General features: G+C 48.5%; 1 protein-coding gene across 12 annotated transcripts in view; it reads left to right on the forward strand.

Moving 5' to 3' along the window:
* Positions 1-16,322, forward strand: part of MYCBP2 (MYC binding protein 2) — a 3,160,061-nt gene that overhangs the window by 1,317,839 nt on the left and 1,825,900 nt on the right. For all 12 annotated transcript variants that reach the window (XM_069639721.1, XM_069639717.1, XM_069639718.1 and 9 more), the window contains 2 exons: positions 15,117-15,248; positions 15,777-15,955. In XM_069639721.1, coding sequence (XP_069495822.1) covers positions 15,117-15,248; positions 15,777-15,955 — 311 coding nt within the window. The remainder of the gene's footprint in view (positions 1-15,116; positions 15,249-15,776; positions 15,956-16,322) is intronic.

Raw genomic sequence — 16,322 nt, forward strand, 5'->3', positions numbered from 1 at the left:
AATAGGCTAAAGACTGTTATTGGTAAACTGATACACACCGACCAAACAGGCTATGTCCCGGGCAGGGACATAACTGATAACCTCAGGCGGTTGCACCATATCATCGACCAAACAAAAGAAGACCCATGGGAAATAGCTATAGCCTCATTAGACGCAGTTAAGGCCTTTGATTCAGTTAGATGGCCCTGGAAGACCGCGACCTTAGATGGCTATGGAATAGGACCGGGGTACCTCAGGTGGGTGAAAATGTTATACAGCTCCCCGATTGCTAGAGTTGAAACGGGTGCTATCATTTTGGATAAATGGTAGCTAAGCAGGGGGACCAAACAGGGCTGCCCGTGGTCACCCATGTTGTACACACTGGCATTGGAGCCACTGGCCATCTGCCTGAGACAGCAATACGAGGAGATAGGCATCCGTACTGTGGGGGACATGCATCTTGTTTCCTTATATGCTGACGACACATTGTTGTATCTACGCTACCCATAAGAGAACATGCAGTACATTCTGGATGTGATGGAGCAATTTGCCACCCTCCGGCATAGCGGTAAATCTCAAGAAGTCTAGTGTGTTCCCCCTGGGGAGGTACAGGCATGTCCGGCCCGAGAGCTTTCCAATATTGCCAATAACCTGGTGCACTAAGTCGTTCTGATACCTCGGAATAGACATATATCATACAGCAGGAGAAGAACATGCACATAACACGGTAAAGGCAGTGGCAGGAATCAAAAATAGCATGGGATTTTGGTCCAGGCTACCCCTGGCTATGGTGGGGAGAGCCGCTCTGCTCAAAATGGTTCTTGCCTAGATTGCTGCATTTTTTTGTTAACATCCCGCACGTAAACCTGAGGCACTTTTTCGCTAGTCTCCACAGCTTGTGCTGGGGCTTCATTTGGAACAACTCCAGGAACAGGGTGGCCCTTTGGAAATTGCAAAACTCATGTGACAGGGTGGGGGATAAACTTGCCGAACTTTGAACTGTATTACCTGGCAGGGCAGCTGCAGTATGTAGCGAGGTGGCTGTCTGATGATGAGACGGCAGAATCTAGGCTGCTGTGCGGGGATCCGGCCCCCTTCTTCCTCAGAGAAGTGGTGTGGCTGTCCAAACCAAGGGTCCGGGAGATGGCGGGGCTTCTAGTACTGGGCTGGGAGATGTGGCATAGAGTGTGGGAGATATCGGGACACCCGGTTCCGTACTCCATGCAGGTGCCGCTGGTGGCACTATGCGGACAGGACCCCCAGCTGATACAGGGGGTCTGCAGGTACTGGGAACCAGTAGGCCTGGCCACCCTGGGAGACATATGGCAAGAGGGGGAGGCATTGGAGTTCCCGAAACTGATAGAGGATATTGGGGTGCATAAGGGGCAGTATATAACTTACACTAGAATTGTAAAAAAGATGCGAGCAAAGTGGCCACCGGCGGTGCTCAAGGCACAAACGGATGCCACTATGGAGATGATATATGATATCTCGGAGGGTGGGCATGAGATTTCTCGTATATATGACCTGCTGGGGACCAAGGTGGGGAAGGAATTGATTCAACTGAGACAACTATGGGAAGAAGAGATGGGGGAGCCCATGTCGGATGGGCTCTGGGAAAGGGCCCAAAGATACCACAAAAAAGTGTCCCGGAACACAAGGCTCCAACAAACTCAACTGTACGTCACGCATAGAGCATACCTCAACCCCAGTAAGATCGCCAGGTTTGGTGGCCAGTTGGCTCAGAAATGCCCTAGGTGCGGGGAGGTGGAGGCCGGGCTGCTACACATGTTCTGGGCCTGCCCAGAGGTGGGAAGGTTTTGGTCAGAATTAAAGACACACTTAGCAGGATGCGGCATTGCTATGGAGGTGGAGTCTGCCTGGGCATGCATGTTGGGGGGGGGGGGGGGCGAGGGGGTTTTCCCTAGGCCACGTAACTTAAGGCACATAAGCAAAATGAAAGACCTAGCATATATCCTGGCCAAACGAAGGATAGCAATGGGCTGGAAAGCGGCCCAGAGACCAAGGATAGAGCAGTGGTGGGCGGACCTCCTGAAATGGGCAGAGGCAGAAACAACTGTCTGGTTTGACATGGTATGTAGGGGAGGGGAGGAGGAGGTAGGACCCCTAATTGAATGGAGACAGCTAGTGGCCACCATGAAAGGCCCACCTCAGTCCGATCAAAGTGATGTTGAGATGGATAACAAGACGGCAAACCCACCTGAACAATCACAGGCTGATGACATGGACAAATTGGCTCAAGTTGGGGGGGTGGGAGGGTGCGGGAATGAAGAATGCTGCTTGTAACATTATGATGTTGAACTGTATGCGGATGTCCCAAGTTTTGCAATGTTTGGTGTGTTATAAAATAATAAAAATTTGTTTAAAATAAAAAAAGGGTTGTTTTGGGGGCCTTGTAGTTGGCTAGTACCATGGTGCGAAAGATGGGGCCAAATTGAAATGCTTCCAGAGTTAGGCTCATGAATGACCAGTCGACCTGGTCGAAAGCCTTGGTTGCGGCCAGGGCGAGTAGGGCCAGTTCCTTATGTTCCCCTGTTGCTATTTCTATGAGGTTCAGGGCCCGACGGATATCGCCTCCAGTGCTTCTCCCCGCAATGAAACCTGTTTGGTCCGAGTTAATAATTGTAGGGAGAATCCTTGCTAGTCTGTTCGCCAATACTTTGTGGAGTAAATATTCGCGTCTATGTTTAGGAGCAAGATGTGCCTATATGAGGTGCATTCTCTTGGATCTATTCCCGGCTTTAACAGCATGATGGTGGTGGATTCTTGCATTAACGGAGTCACTGTGCCTGTTTCTCAAAACAAGTTTAGGAGCTCCGTCAGTGGACTTGTAAGAAGTTCTAAAACGTTTGTAGAATTTGGGTCAGAATCCATCTGGGCCTGGGGCTCTGGGATTTAGGGATTTATCACCTGATCCACTTCCTCGTTGGTGCTGGGGAGCTCCAGGGTTTTCCTGTACTCCTCCGGTACATGTGGGAGAGAAGCTTCCGCAATGTATTGCTCTTGCGACTTTGCGTGCCGTGGGGTGGGGTGGGCCGTCATAGTGGCGACTAGGTGCGTGGTTGCTAGCTGGTATTGCTCTTGCTTCTTCTGCGTATTGGGTGACCCCTCCTTTGGTCTTTCAGCCCAGTTATCTGATTTTTGGCGGCGTGGTTGGCTAATTTCCTGACCCAGAAATTGTTGGCTTTATTTTCATGGGCATAGTAGCTCTATTTAGTCTTTGTGAGAGATTGGGCGGTCTGTTCCACGTAATGCTGCTCTCAGAGACCAACCATTTTCATGGTTCATCTCTGTTATGGTTATGTCTTTCTCCAGTTGCTCTTTTAGCGTATCTCACCGGTTTTTGTAGGCTGCCGTGTGAGCTATTAGCTCTCCTCTAATGACCGCTTTCATTACTTCCCATTTTGTGGTGATTGATGTGGGGCCAACTAAGTTTTCTTTAAAGTCATTCTGAATGGCTAGGGCCGGGCATCTCGGAGAGCTATATCATGCAAGATCTGGTCATAGAGGGTCAATTGCGGTCTTGGGGGAGGATCTGGATTATGGTTTTCATCAAACTGATGGCAGTAGTAGCAGCAAGTCTCAGGAGAGGGGGGATTCACGTCCACCCCTATCTGAACGACAGGTTGATCAGGGCTTGTTCACCCGAGCATGCTCAGGAACATCTCAGTATCACCTGCCACTCTCTCCACAGACTGGGCTTCTCCCTCAATTTCAAGAAGTCCCATATGATAACATTCCAAAGACTCCAGTTCATCGGAGCAGTCTTGGACGCTTCCTTGGGGAAAGCCCCCCTCCTGAGGTGAGAGCTGAACACATTCAGCAGATGGTAAAATTCCAGAATGCCAAACATCTTCCAGCCTTCGATTTATTTGAGGTTGCTCGGTCTCATGGCGTCCTGCATTTTCCTGGTGCCAGAGGCCCGATTGAGAATGAGATCCGTTCAATTGGCTCTCAGAACTCAGTGCTCCCAATTTTCAGGAAACATGTTGGATCTTTTGCAAGTTCTGAGCAGAGTTGCTCAAGACCTAATTGGGTGGGCTTGCAATGACTACATTTTCAAGGGACAGTCTTTTTTGCAACCATGTCTGGAGATAACTGTAGTGACGACGCCTCACTCATGGGGTGGGGAGTCCACATAAACAAACGGACAATCAACGGTCGTTGGTATCCATCAGAGTCCAAACTACACATCAACCTTTCTGCCCTCTGTACGTGGAAATAATGTCCTCATAAGGACGGACAACACAGTGGCCATGTACTACCTCAACAAGAGTGGAGGAGTATTGTCACTACCACTGTGCAGAGAGGCAATGCAGCTCTGGTTCTGGGCAATACAAGAAGGAATATCTCTGTCAGCAGTTCACCTAGACGGAGAGCAGAACACAGCGGCGGACGCTCTGAGCAGGCAGAGCGGTCTCCCACGAGTGGTAACAAAGTTCGGGAAGTCCTTCAAGAGATCTTCACCCTTTGGGGAACCCCTCTAGTGGATTCCTTTGCGACCAGTGTCCACCAGAAATGCGATCAGTACTGCTCAAGGGAATTTCATCCAAGAGAAGCTCTAGGGGACGTGTTTGTAGTGGACTGGGAATTTCCACTCCTGTACTAGTTTCCTCCAGTCGCTGTGATTACTCATGTAAACAGGAGGTTGAGAAAGTTCAGGAAAACCATGACCCTAACTGCTCCGGATTGGGCAAGGAGGACGTGGTACCCAGACCTTCTGGACATGTCCATCTTCCCTCTTATAGGTCTTCCACAAAGAGAGGATCTTCTCTCGCAAGAGGAAGGTTGGTTTCTCCATCCAGAGGTCAAGACACACTGCCTTCACGCATGGTTTCTGAGAGGCTGAGATATAAGGATTGGGACCTGCCGGACGATGTAATGGAGATTTTGCTTTCGGCCAGAAGGCCAGCAACCAAATCCTTGTACTGGTGGTGTTGGAATAAATTCAGTAACTGGTACAAGGGCAAGAATGTGGACCCTTTTCAATCTGGCACTTGCATCTGGCTAATCTGGGGCTCCAGATTGAAACAATTAAGGGATACCTGGTGGCGCTTTCCATATTTAAGTGCTCCTCTGAGGTTTCTTATTTCAAGATACCATTAATTGTCCAATTTCTGAAGGGACTCATTAAAGTGTACCCTCCAGTACCATTTCATGTCCATGCTTGGGATTTAAACTTTGTGTTAAAGTTTCTAACATGCATGCCCTTTGAGCCTTTACATTCCTGTCGGTTAAGGCTCTTAACACTGAAAACTGCTCTTCTTGTAGCACTAACATCAGCCTGCAGGGGAAGTGATTTGCAGGCTATTTCATGCAAACCTCCTTATACTACTTTTCAGTAGTCCTTAGAGTTAAACCATCATTCTTACCGAAAGTAGTTCTGGCTGTCATTTGTCGCAAAAAATAACACTCCCAACATTCTATCCTCCTCATTTGGGCAAAGAGGAAGAGAGGTTGCATAGACTAGACCCAAAAAAGGCTCTGAGTATTTACATTGCGAGAGTGGCAAAATTTTGCCATGATGACCAACTTTTTGTGGGTTTTACTGGTCCTAAATTAGGACTAGCGGTAACAAAACAAACTATATCCCGGTGGATTACACTGGCTATTGGAGAGTGTTACTGACTTGCTGTAAAGAACCCGCCGGAAGGGCTTCGATCTCATTCAACGAGGGGCATGGCAACTCTGCCACTCTTCAAAGGGGTGTCCCCGTAATTGACATTTGCTCAGCTGCAACTTGGGCATCAATTCATACCTTTTGAAGCATTACTGCTTAGACTCCTCTTTTTCTTAAGAAGGCCTAAATCTGAATAGTACTCCCTCCTCCAAATTGTCACTGCTTTATGAGTCTATCAAAGATAAGGAATACGTGGGAGGTCACAATCCATTTGAAGAACAAGTTACTTACCAACTGGCAACGTTCTTTCGACTGGGTGTTCCTTCCACGCATTCCTCATCGCCCCTCCCAGCCTACCCTGCCGTGCAATTTACGTGAATTACACTGTGTTTTCCTGAGATCTTGCAGTTCGGGGTACGCCTGGTTAGTTCCTCGATTTATGGAACGAAAAAACAGAACTGAAACAAGCGGGTGCGGCACAAGCTACTTCTACTACTGTTGATGTCGACACGCCACGGTGGCCCTCGAGGGACATCGACGACACAACATCGTGCACAGCGCCCTCTGCCGAGAAAATCTTTTCCGAAGCAGCAAAGCTGGCAAGATACGAATATCAAAGATGAGGAATACGTGAGAGGAACATCCAGTCGAAAGAACGTTACCAGTTGGTCAGTAACTTGTTTGTCTTCTGTTATGGATATGTACAACTTCCAGTAAAACCAAGGGGAATGACTCCTTCCCCTCCTGACTTCAATACTTTCAATGCATTGCTTTTCTCCTGCAGATTCCTCATCAGAGAGATATCCTTTCCAGCGCCAGCTGCTCGGAATATCTTTCAACAGGGAGTGTAGTGCACCTAGACTTGGCCGTCGATCCATCTTGCCTCGATGCGGTGGTCGTTGGCTCCGGACGTGATGCACTCTTTGCACTCATGGTGGCCCTGAATCATGCTGTTCCCATCTTCATCTTGTATCCTGGCTTGCAACATTATGCGTTACTACTGACTTCTGCATTTGTATTCGCTCTCTCCTCTCGCTTCTCCACTCTTTTTGACTGCTTACTCTCTGTTCTCTCCTCAGGCCTAGTACGATAGTCGGTTTTTTTGTTCCTCCCCTCCCTTTCTGCCCCCCTCTCCCTTACCTTTTGTTTTCCTCCAGCTCTACCAGAAATGTTGTCAGGCCTAGTACGGTAGTCGCCTGTCTGTTTCCATTTCCTTCCGACTCTCTCCCTCCCTTCCTTATCTATGTCTTAGCACTTGCACTATCTGAAATGTCGTCAGGCCGAGTACGATAGTTAATTTCACATCCTTACTGTTCATGGCCTGTAAGAATGTTGTTGTATTTTCCCTTGTTCCCTCCCATCCTTGAAGTGCTTTGAAACACATTTTGTATAGGCGCTATATAAATAAACTATCATAGCATGTCGGTCGTCGTACATATACTGCATCACTACGCCCCTATAACTCCGTTCCTTTTTTTGGCACGCAGCTCGAGGAACAACTGTCATGAGAACAGTACTTCCAACCGACAAATTTGTCACTGTTGCAATTCATGTCCCCTCCCAAGGTGCCGTTTTCCAACGCTGCAGGGACTGCAGTTCCAAGATGTTCTTTACGGACCCACACGACGTCTCCATGTGGTGCCTCAGTGTCGGTCACGTTACTGAGGATTGTGGTGCCTGTTGGACAATGAATCCTAAATCACTGCAGGAGAGGGCCGCAAAACCTGCGATAGGCCGGCCCCCATCGAAGTCTCCTGCATGGTCGACAACCCGTTCATCAGAACCCAAGACTGAAGGTAGGCATCGAAAGGAAACCAAAAAAGTTGCACTCTTTGAATCACTCCTCTTACTCCAATAAGAAGAAACTGCACCATCTGTGAAAGCATGAGTCCGGCTCATCGGATGAGCCCAGTAAGTCGTCAGCGGCACCTACATCCAGGTACGATTGGGAGGCCTTGAAGTGCAACTGCTCAACGTGTTCCGAAAGGCAGCTATGGGTGCAGGAGATCCTTCAAAGCAGCAGGCTTTGGTGGCTCCAGTTGCGCCCAGTGACCCCAGCCCCTAGCTGACCACTACAATGTTATGTTCATCAAAGCCTTTGGGCTCGGCATTGACCAGCCTCCGCTGGCTTGTCGGGTCAGGTACTGGCCTGGTTTTACTCCTCCTTGTTGGGACTCACTCACTCTGTGTCCCTGCCACCCTTCCTCTCCCAGCCAGTGCCTCTTCTATGTGGAGTCCCTCAAGGCTCCTCGGTATCGCCCACCCTGTTCAATGTTTACATCCAGGCTCTCCTGTGTATTATCCATGCTCACGGCTTCCGTTCATATTCTTACGCCGACGATATGCAGATTTTACTGCGTCTCAATCTATCAAAGCCTGAGACTGCAGGTCGGCTCAGGAGTTGCCTCAAGGCTGTGGGGGAATGGATGGCCAGGAACTGACTGAAATTGAAGGGTGGGAAAACTGAAGTACTGGTGGTTGGCACGACAAACCCATCTCTGCTTTGAACCCCAGGGTTCTGGCCTGCCAGTCTTGACCCATTTCCTGAACCGGTCTCGTCGGTTAAGGACCTAGGCATTCAGATTATGGCCACTCTGTCCGTATCCGAGCAGGTGTCATTGACCTGCTGTGAAGGCCACTTTAAATTGCGCATACTTCGTAAAGTTTTACCCTACATCCCTACTAAGTTTCATGCTCCAGTAGTTTCTGCCCTGGTCATCGGCGGAATTGATTACTCCAATGCGTTTTATCTGGCCACTCATTATTTCATGCACCGGCTTCAATTGTTGCAGAACATGGCTGCTAGGGTGGTACTTCATCCACCCTACGGCTCCCATGTGTGTCTGGTTCTCCGTAAACTCCACTGGCTTCCTGTCGAGCAACGGGTGCTTGGTTTACAGAGATAAAATTGGGGCAGAATATGTGCAAGAGAAGGTCAATCGCTATGTCCCTTCGAGAGTATTGCGCTCTCAGGACTTTCTCACCATTTACATTCCTAGGCTAAGGCTCTCTCGGGTGGAAGGCTGTGCTTTTACTGTGGTTTCTGCACGCATTTGGAACTCTCTTCCCCAGACTTCACGCACCATTGTGGCCCACCTGCCATTTTGTCAGGCCTTGAAAACTTTTCTGTTCTGATTCGGCTGTATTGAGTGGGCATTGTACTTTTAAGCTGTGCCATGATGCCTTCGGGTGACCGATGTGCTTTATAAGTGTGCATAACATTTATAAGTGTGCATAACATTGAGTAATCTCTAGTGCGCCCCCGGCGCTGAACACGACCAGTGCACCTCGGGCATCAATGCTTCCCTCAGCGCTTATCGTGCGGGACAATCAGTGTCGTCCCGTGCGGTATGTCCCAAAGTTGAGGACCGAGTTCTTCAGCACAACTGCGAAAATTTTCGATGACGACCAAATGTCGTGTGGCCTCGACTTTGCTTCTGTAGGTACTGTAGATTATTTTGCTGATCAGGTAGATTTAAATGCCTTTGCTGATGGTCTTCACAATGCCAGTGGCCTGGACACATCTCCTGATTTGGGGAGACACAACATGCTCAACCTTATGGGCATACTAATGCCAAGTATCATGCCTTGGTGGATAAGGTGGTGGATACCCTAGGCTGGAGTACTCCACTGAGGCCCTTGTCGTGCTATGAGCTCACTGACATTCTGGACGAAGGACCCTCTACCAAGAGGGCCATGGTATTTAATGTGGCTATTGCTGACCCCATCACCACCTTGTGGCAGAGGCCATGCACCATTCCCCCCGGTGAATTCAGACTTCTTGAAGTACAGGCTGGCAAGGGGAGACTCAGCTAATCTCTCCACTCACTCAACGCCAGAGGCGTTGGTGGTGCAGGCTGTTAATATGAGACCAGCCGCATCCATGTCTATACTCCCTGCAGATAGTGAAGGAAAGAAGATCGACACCATAGCCAAGAAGGTGTTCTCTTCAGGTATTCTGGCCCTAAAAACGGTTAACGCATCTTGCGCATTTGCTAAATATTCGTTTGGTTTGTGGTCTGCTCTTATGGAAAGGTAAGTCGCCTAGTGCATTCCCAAATGGGAGATGCGAGAGAGCTTCCAGAGACGGGTGGATGATGCTAAGGAGGTGGCCCGGCAGTCCTTGCAGTCGGGCCTGGACGTTGCGGACTGCATCGAGAGAACCATAGGTTCAGCGACTGTCTTGAGACGGCAGGCTTATCTTCATACATCTGGGTTTTCACCTAATGTCCAGAACAAATTATTTGCAAAAACCTGCCTTTGCCTGAAGGGGAAGAGGGTGTAGGCGTTACATCCCCTTTGGCAGGAGGGCTCTGCTCCTGCAACCCAGGCAGAGGCAGAGGCATTTCACAGGCTCTGGAAGGGGTAGAGGGCCTCCAAAGGACAGCAGATGGAGACAATAGCAGCTGGGGCAGCTCCGCCCTCGAAGCTGCTTTGATTTCTCCTCCCACGTTTACCCGGTTGGAGGACGGATAGGCGAGCACTGGCCCCAATGGCAGGAGATTTCCTCTGATGCCCGGACGCTCCAGCTCGTTCAGCAACCGGAACAGAAACTCCAGGAAGAGATGCAAGCCCTGCTTTTGAAGAGTGAGCTGGTGTTTTCCTGTATTTCCTAGTACCCAAGAAAGGGGGAGGACTTTGTCACATCTCAGGGCCTTGAACAAGTTCCTAAGAAAGGACAAGTTCAAGATGGTGACATTGAGAGAAATTGTCCATGCTCTCAGATTTCAGGACTGGCTGGTGTCGACAGATCTCCAGGATGCATATTTATGCTTGCCTATCCACCAAAAGCACAGGAAAATCCTGAGATTCCTCCTAGGGGATAAGCACTGCTAGTTAAAGGAGCTCCCCTTTGGGTTGACCTCCGCCCAAGTGTCTTCACCAAGCTCATGACAGTAGTTGCAGCTCACCTCAGGAGACCCGGCGTCCATGTGTTCCCATATATGGGCGACTGGCTGATCCGAGGGAAGTCGACAGAGCAAGTTCTGTTCCATCTTGAGGACACCTGCTCACTACTCCACAACCTCGGCTTCTCCCTTAACCTAGAGAAGTCCCACACAACACCAGCACAGAGGCTCCAGTTTATCTGAGCTGTCCTAGACAGTTGGGTGGGGAAGGCCTTTCTCCCTGCGGAGAGAGTCGCCAGTTACAGGCAGATGGTTCAGCCTCAACACCTTGCCAGTGGCTTCTTTCCTCTACCTTTTTGGGTCTTGTGGCCTCCTGCGTTTTTGTAGTCCCAGAGGCCAGACTGCAGATGCATTCTCGGCAATGGCTCCTGCGGGTCAATGGCCTCAGTATTCCGGCACATTAAAAGACATTCTAAAGGTGTACTGGTTGGTTGGCTACGATCTCTCATGGTGGGCCAGCAGCGAGAACATGTTGGCGGGTGAACCTTTCTTGCCTCCATGGGCCCAGGTCACAGTGGCCATGGATGCATCACTGAAGGGTTGTGGCGCTCACTACAAGGAATTGCAGATGAGCTGTCTTTGGTCAGCGATGGACACACATCAACAGGCTGGAGCTGCGAGTGATTAGGTTATCCCTGAAAGCATTAGCGCTCCCTCTGAAAGGGAAGCACGTCCTGATTCTGGCAGATAACACGGCGGCCATGCACTTTCTCGAACAAGCAAGGGTTGCATGTGCTCCCTTCCCCTTTGTAGAGAGGCGATTCAGCTGTGGTTCTGGCTTTTACAGAATCGGATCTCGGTGCCAGCAGTACATTTGGCAGGGACAGAGAAGGGATTGGCGGACGCTCTGAGCAGGAAGAGCACGGTCTACACGAGTGGAAAGTGTGCTAAGAAGTCCTAGAGGAGATCTTCACTCAATGGGGTACCCCAGAAGTGGATCTGTTTGCCACGGAGTCCAACAGGAAGGTCAGACAGTTTTGCTCGAGGGAATTACTGGCACGAGACGTGCTGGGGGGTGCGGTTCTGGTGGAGTGGACCTTCAATCTCCACTATGCCATCTCTCAGATTCCCGTCATTCGGTGGGTTCTCAGAAGGATGAGGAGGTTTTGAACATCCCTGGTCTTGATCGCCCCGGATTGGGCAAGGAGAGTACATGGCAGTCGAACCTCATGGACATGTCCATCTGCCCACCCCTCTGGTTGCCTTGACGGCCGGATATCCTTATCTCAGTAGGAGGGTCGGGTACTCCACCTAAACCCGGAATCCCAAAACCCACATGTGTGGCTCATGAGAGGATGAGGTAAGATGACTGGGATCTCTCGGCGGAGGTGCTTAAGATGCTACTGGCTGCAACAAGATTGCTGTCTGTGCGTGCAGGTGTAGAATATTCGAGGCGCAGTGCACGGAATGCGAGATTGACCCCAACTCTTGTCCCACCACTTCATTGATGGAGTTCCTTCAGTCACTAGCCTAGTCAGGCCTTCAGGTCGCTACACTCAAAGGGTACTTGGTGGCTTTGTGTTCAAAAGGTCTCCGGATCAAGGGTAATTCTTCACAATCCCAGTTATGGTCCAATTGCTGAAGGGGCTTTTGAATACGTTTCTGCCATATTCCCCTTGTTGTCCCAGACTGGGACCTTAATTTGGTTCTCACTTTCCTCATGGTTGCTCCCTTTCAACCTTTGCACGCTTGCTCCATTAGTTTACTCACTTTAAAGACTACTTTTTTTGGTGCCCATTACATCAGCCAGCCAGACAGTGAGCTGCAGGCCCTGTGATGCAAGCAGCTGTTTTCTCCCTTTTTCCAGGGAGTACGCTTCTCTGAAGGTACGACCAGGATTTTTACCCAAAGTGGTCTCTGAGTTCCATCTGTGCCAGGCTATTGAAAGACAGTTTTCTACCCGCCTCCACACCCTCCATGGAGGAGGAACAGTTCCAAAGGCTAGACCCAGAGAGGGCTCTTAGCTTATATGTTGCGGGAACAGTGGAATTTAGGGAAGCGGACCAACTATTTGTAGCCTTCTCAGTGGGGAGAAAGGGATTGGCTGCTTCCAAACAAACCATCTCTAGCTTTATCACACTCTGCATTTCAGAATGTTACCTCAATGCAGGGAGTGAATTACCTCCGGTCATCAGAGCTCACTCCACAAGGCGGGTGGCTGCCTTTTCGGCTCTACAAAGTGGGTGTGCCAGGGAGGGACATCTGCCTAGCAGCATCTCGGTCCTCGCTGCATACCTTCACTTAACACTATTCCCTAGATGTAGCCGACATTCATTTTGGTAGTGCGGTCTTACAAAGTTTCCTCCCGCCTCTGTCACACATACTGCTTGGGGAGTCTATGATGAAAAATCTGTGGGAGAAAAGCTATCCATTGAAGGAGAAATGACTTACCGCAATGTTCTTTCTATGGAATCTTCTCCGACAGATTCCTCATCACCCTTCTATCCAACCCTGCTATGAAGTGCCTGCAGTTGATGACTAACTTCTCTGCTGGGAGAACGAGGTGAGCTCTCATTTAAAGGGCTACCGTACACCTGTTTGGCGTGTCTCTGCTTTCATTTGCGGTCCCGTTCCTCATTGTTCTTTAAAAAGTCTTGTGGTTTTTCTTTTTTGATGAGTTGTGGCTCTGTCTAATCCTTTGATTTTTCCTCTGCAGCGGTTGAGCTCCGGGGGAACTGGGGGGGGAGAAAATGTGGTGAACTGAGGTACAGGGGCGTAGTGACGCAGTATATGCACGGCGACCAACCTCTTGTCCGGAGCCGAGAACCACTGCATCTAGGCAAGATGGATCAACGACGAGTCGATGTGGCTTCCTGTCGAAATATTTTCTGAGATGCTGAAATGTATATCTATCTGTGGGAGAAGAATCCATTGGAAGAACATTACGGTAAGGAATTCCTCCTTCTCATATTATGACTTTGCAGAGTTCACAACAAGGCTTGGGGAGGTGTACTCCCTTCCCTTGGGGTCTTTATCAAACATTCTGATTTGGTATTGGGAGAATGACCCCCTTCTTCTGGTATTGCTGGATACAGTTCCTTCTCACTGCTTTCAGTTTTGATGCACACTTTCTTACTCAGATCTATTGTTGGCAAAGTCCCAACTCTTGTTGGGGTCCAGGACCCTTATCTGGTGGTCAGTGGTTTTCTCTTTCCCACTGTGCAGAGGAAGATTGCCTCTGATGCTTTCAATATCTGCCCTCGAGTCCCAGACTGACACGAGGAAGATGGTGCTGGAGGGACGAATGGCACTGATTAGGCCCAAAAACTGCTTCAGTTCCACTGGGATGACTGAAAACTGCTCAAGCGTCTGTCCCGCCTGCCTCCCGCTTCCTCTCTGGGTATCTTGTATCTCCCTTTACCTTAATCAGGGTTCTAGGTACATCACTGGGGCTTCCTGAGAACGGGCTCGGCTTTGTTGACTCTTCAGGCTTCTCTCTGTGTCGGGATATGCAATGTGGCGTCTCTCTGCATAGCTTCGGTCGTGTGCTTGGGTCTTCACTGGCGGACCGAACTGAGAATTCCCACAGCTGTTCACCAGCATTCATGTTCCTTCGGTTCTCCTACGCTGGAGTTTGCCTGAACCTGCGTCCTCTCACGACTGCGCTTGACTCCGCGGCCAGGCTTGCCTTTTTTGATTGTCCTTTGTTGTTTATACTTTTTTATCCAGTTCCTCCCATGCGGTTTACAAGAGTCCTTTAACTCTGTTGCTGATTGGATCTTCCTGCATCTGCTTCGCCAGCTCGTACCAGTATAAATATTTATGTCTCCTGTGTTCTTCCTCGTCCTAGTACTTTTGGTGTTATGTTCTAGGTACAGTAGTACATATTTGCCATGGCGCTGAACATTAGGGAGGGGTTAGGGAATGTCGGGGAGTGACGAAATTCAATGGGCTGTACTCCAGGTCATAGTCCTTGTCACCATAGGGGGGGGGGGAGTCCCTCCCGATGAGGGCCTCCCGCATTAAACCACCCCTAGAGGGGACTATTGGGTAGCAGCCACACCTCCCTAGCCTCATGAAAAAGGGAGAAGTGACAACACCTTGTTCGTCACAGAATACATTGCCACATACTGTCTACCTGTGCCATTTTGGTTGTCCCTGTGCCTTTCCATTTTTCCATAAACTGTGAATGGAATTGAATGGGCTGGATCAGTGTGTGTGGTTGAATTACCTCTCACAATAAGTTCTGTGTTTAGAGCTCACTGTCACAACTGACACCAAGCTTCCCTTCCCTCTCCACTGCTCTTGTCGAGATATGATGCAATTCTACCAATCAATTAATATAAAATAGTTACTGGAAAGCTCTGGGGGGGGATGAGGGATGATAAAAGGAAGGTGGGACCTGGAAATCATGGGAGTACCAAGCATGTGTCCCTGGTCTCAGTTGTGTTGCTTCAGCCAAGCTTTTGATCATCTGCAAGGTTATGATGTTATAAGATTGGTGGACATGAAAGACCTAAGGCACAGAAGATGCAACAGCAGGTGGGTGATGTAATCTCTATTGTACTTTTAGCTTGCAAGTCAGAGTTGTAAATCTATACAAAGTATATTCCTGAAACATAACTTGCACATTAAATCTTTTACTTTAGAGTGAACATTCTGGCGATTCAACCCATTCCCACCGTTGGACATCTTTGGAGTTAATTAAAGGAACCTACACAACAGACGATTCCCCTAGTGACATTGCTGAAATCCGCCTTGAAAAAGCTGTGCCTTTAAAGGTAAAAAAAGTCATATGTTTCAACTGTTCAAGTACCATGAGATCCATAAACCTAAGCCTGTTTTGTCCAAATGGCCCTTGTGTGTTTTTCTTTCACATACTGTCTGCAAGTTTCCGGCTGTTTGCCTGCCCTAGGGTATAATATGCATGGGTTGCCTCTTTAAAACAACATTTTCTTTCTTTAAATGCTCATTAACTATAAATGCATATCTGCAGTTTTTTTAAACCTAGAAGCAAACCTTCATGCTTTAAGTTTATAGACTGCAGAATCCCTTTTTCTATTTGGGCAGTAGAAAGAGAAAGGTCCCATTTCATAACTTGAAGCTAGCAATAAAAACATTTTCCTTATTCAGGTATCATCCTTGTAACATAGCTTTTTAAAGAAAAATAAACACTTTAATTTAACAAATTCCCTATTATCACCCACTCCTACCCCTATATATCTTAAAAACAGTCATTAACATGCTGCAAGTTTGCCATCCGCAGTGATTCTTTTAAAACTAAAACCTTTAACTTTTTCGGTTTCAAGGAGAATGTAAAGTATGCCGTCCGTTTGCGCAATTATGGAAGCCGGACAGCCAATGGCGATGGAGGAATGACCACAGTCCAGTGCCCAGATGCTGTCACATTTACATTCAGCACTTGCAGTCTAAGCAGCAATGGTACAAACCAAACACGTGGTCAGATTCCACAAATAATTTACTACAGGTAAGCATGCGACAGTGCTTACATTTATATAACTCTTCTGCGAACTTAACTGTAATTGATATTTTGCCTTGCCTATTATGCAGAATCCTATTAGAAAGCATATTTCACCCCTATGTATTTTTCAGCCCTTGGTGCAGTAAAGCAGCATTCATTTGAATGCCAGTTTCTACTCATTTTATTGGTTCATTCACATGCATCACATCATTGAGATATACATCACCATTTTGTACTAATGCTAAGCAGCCATTCCTAAAAAATAAACATTAATTGCCTTTGGATTTTAGTCCGCATTCCAAATCAATAATGGATAAACACTCTTCAATGGAGAGGAGGCTCACATTCCATCTGTCTCCTCCTGCTTGAGGTC

The sequence above is a fragment of the Ambystoma mexicanum genome, chromosome 7q (genome assembly GCF_040938575.1).
Source record: "Ambystoma mexicanum isolate Mex_15411 chromosome 7q, UKY_AmexF1_1, whole genome shotgun sequence".
NCBI lineage: Eukaryota > Metazoa > Chordata > Amphibia > Caudata > Ambystomatidae > Ambystoma > Ambystoma mexicanum.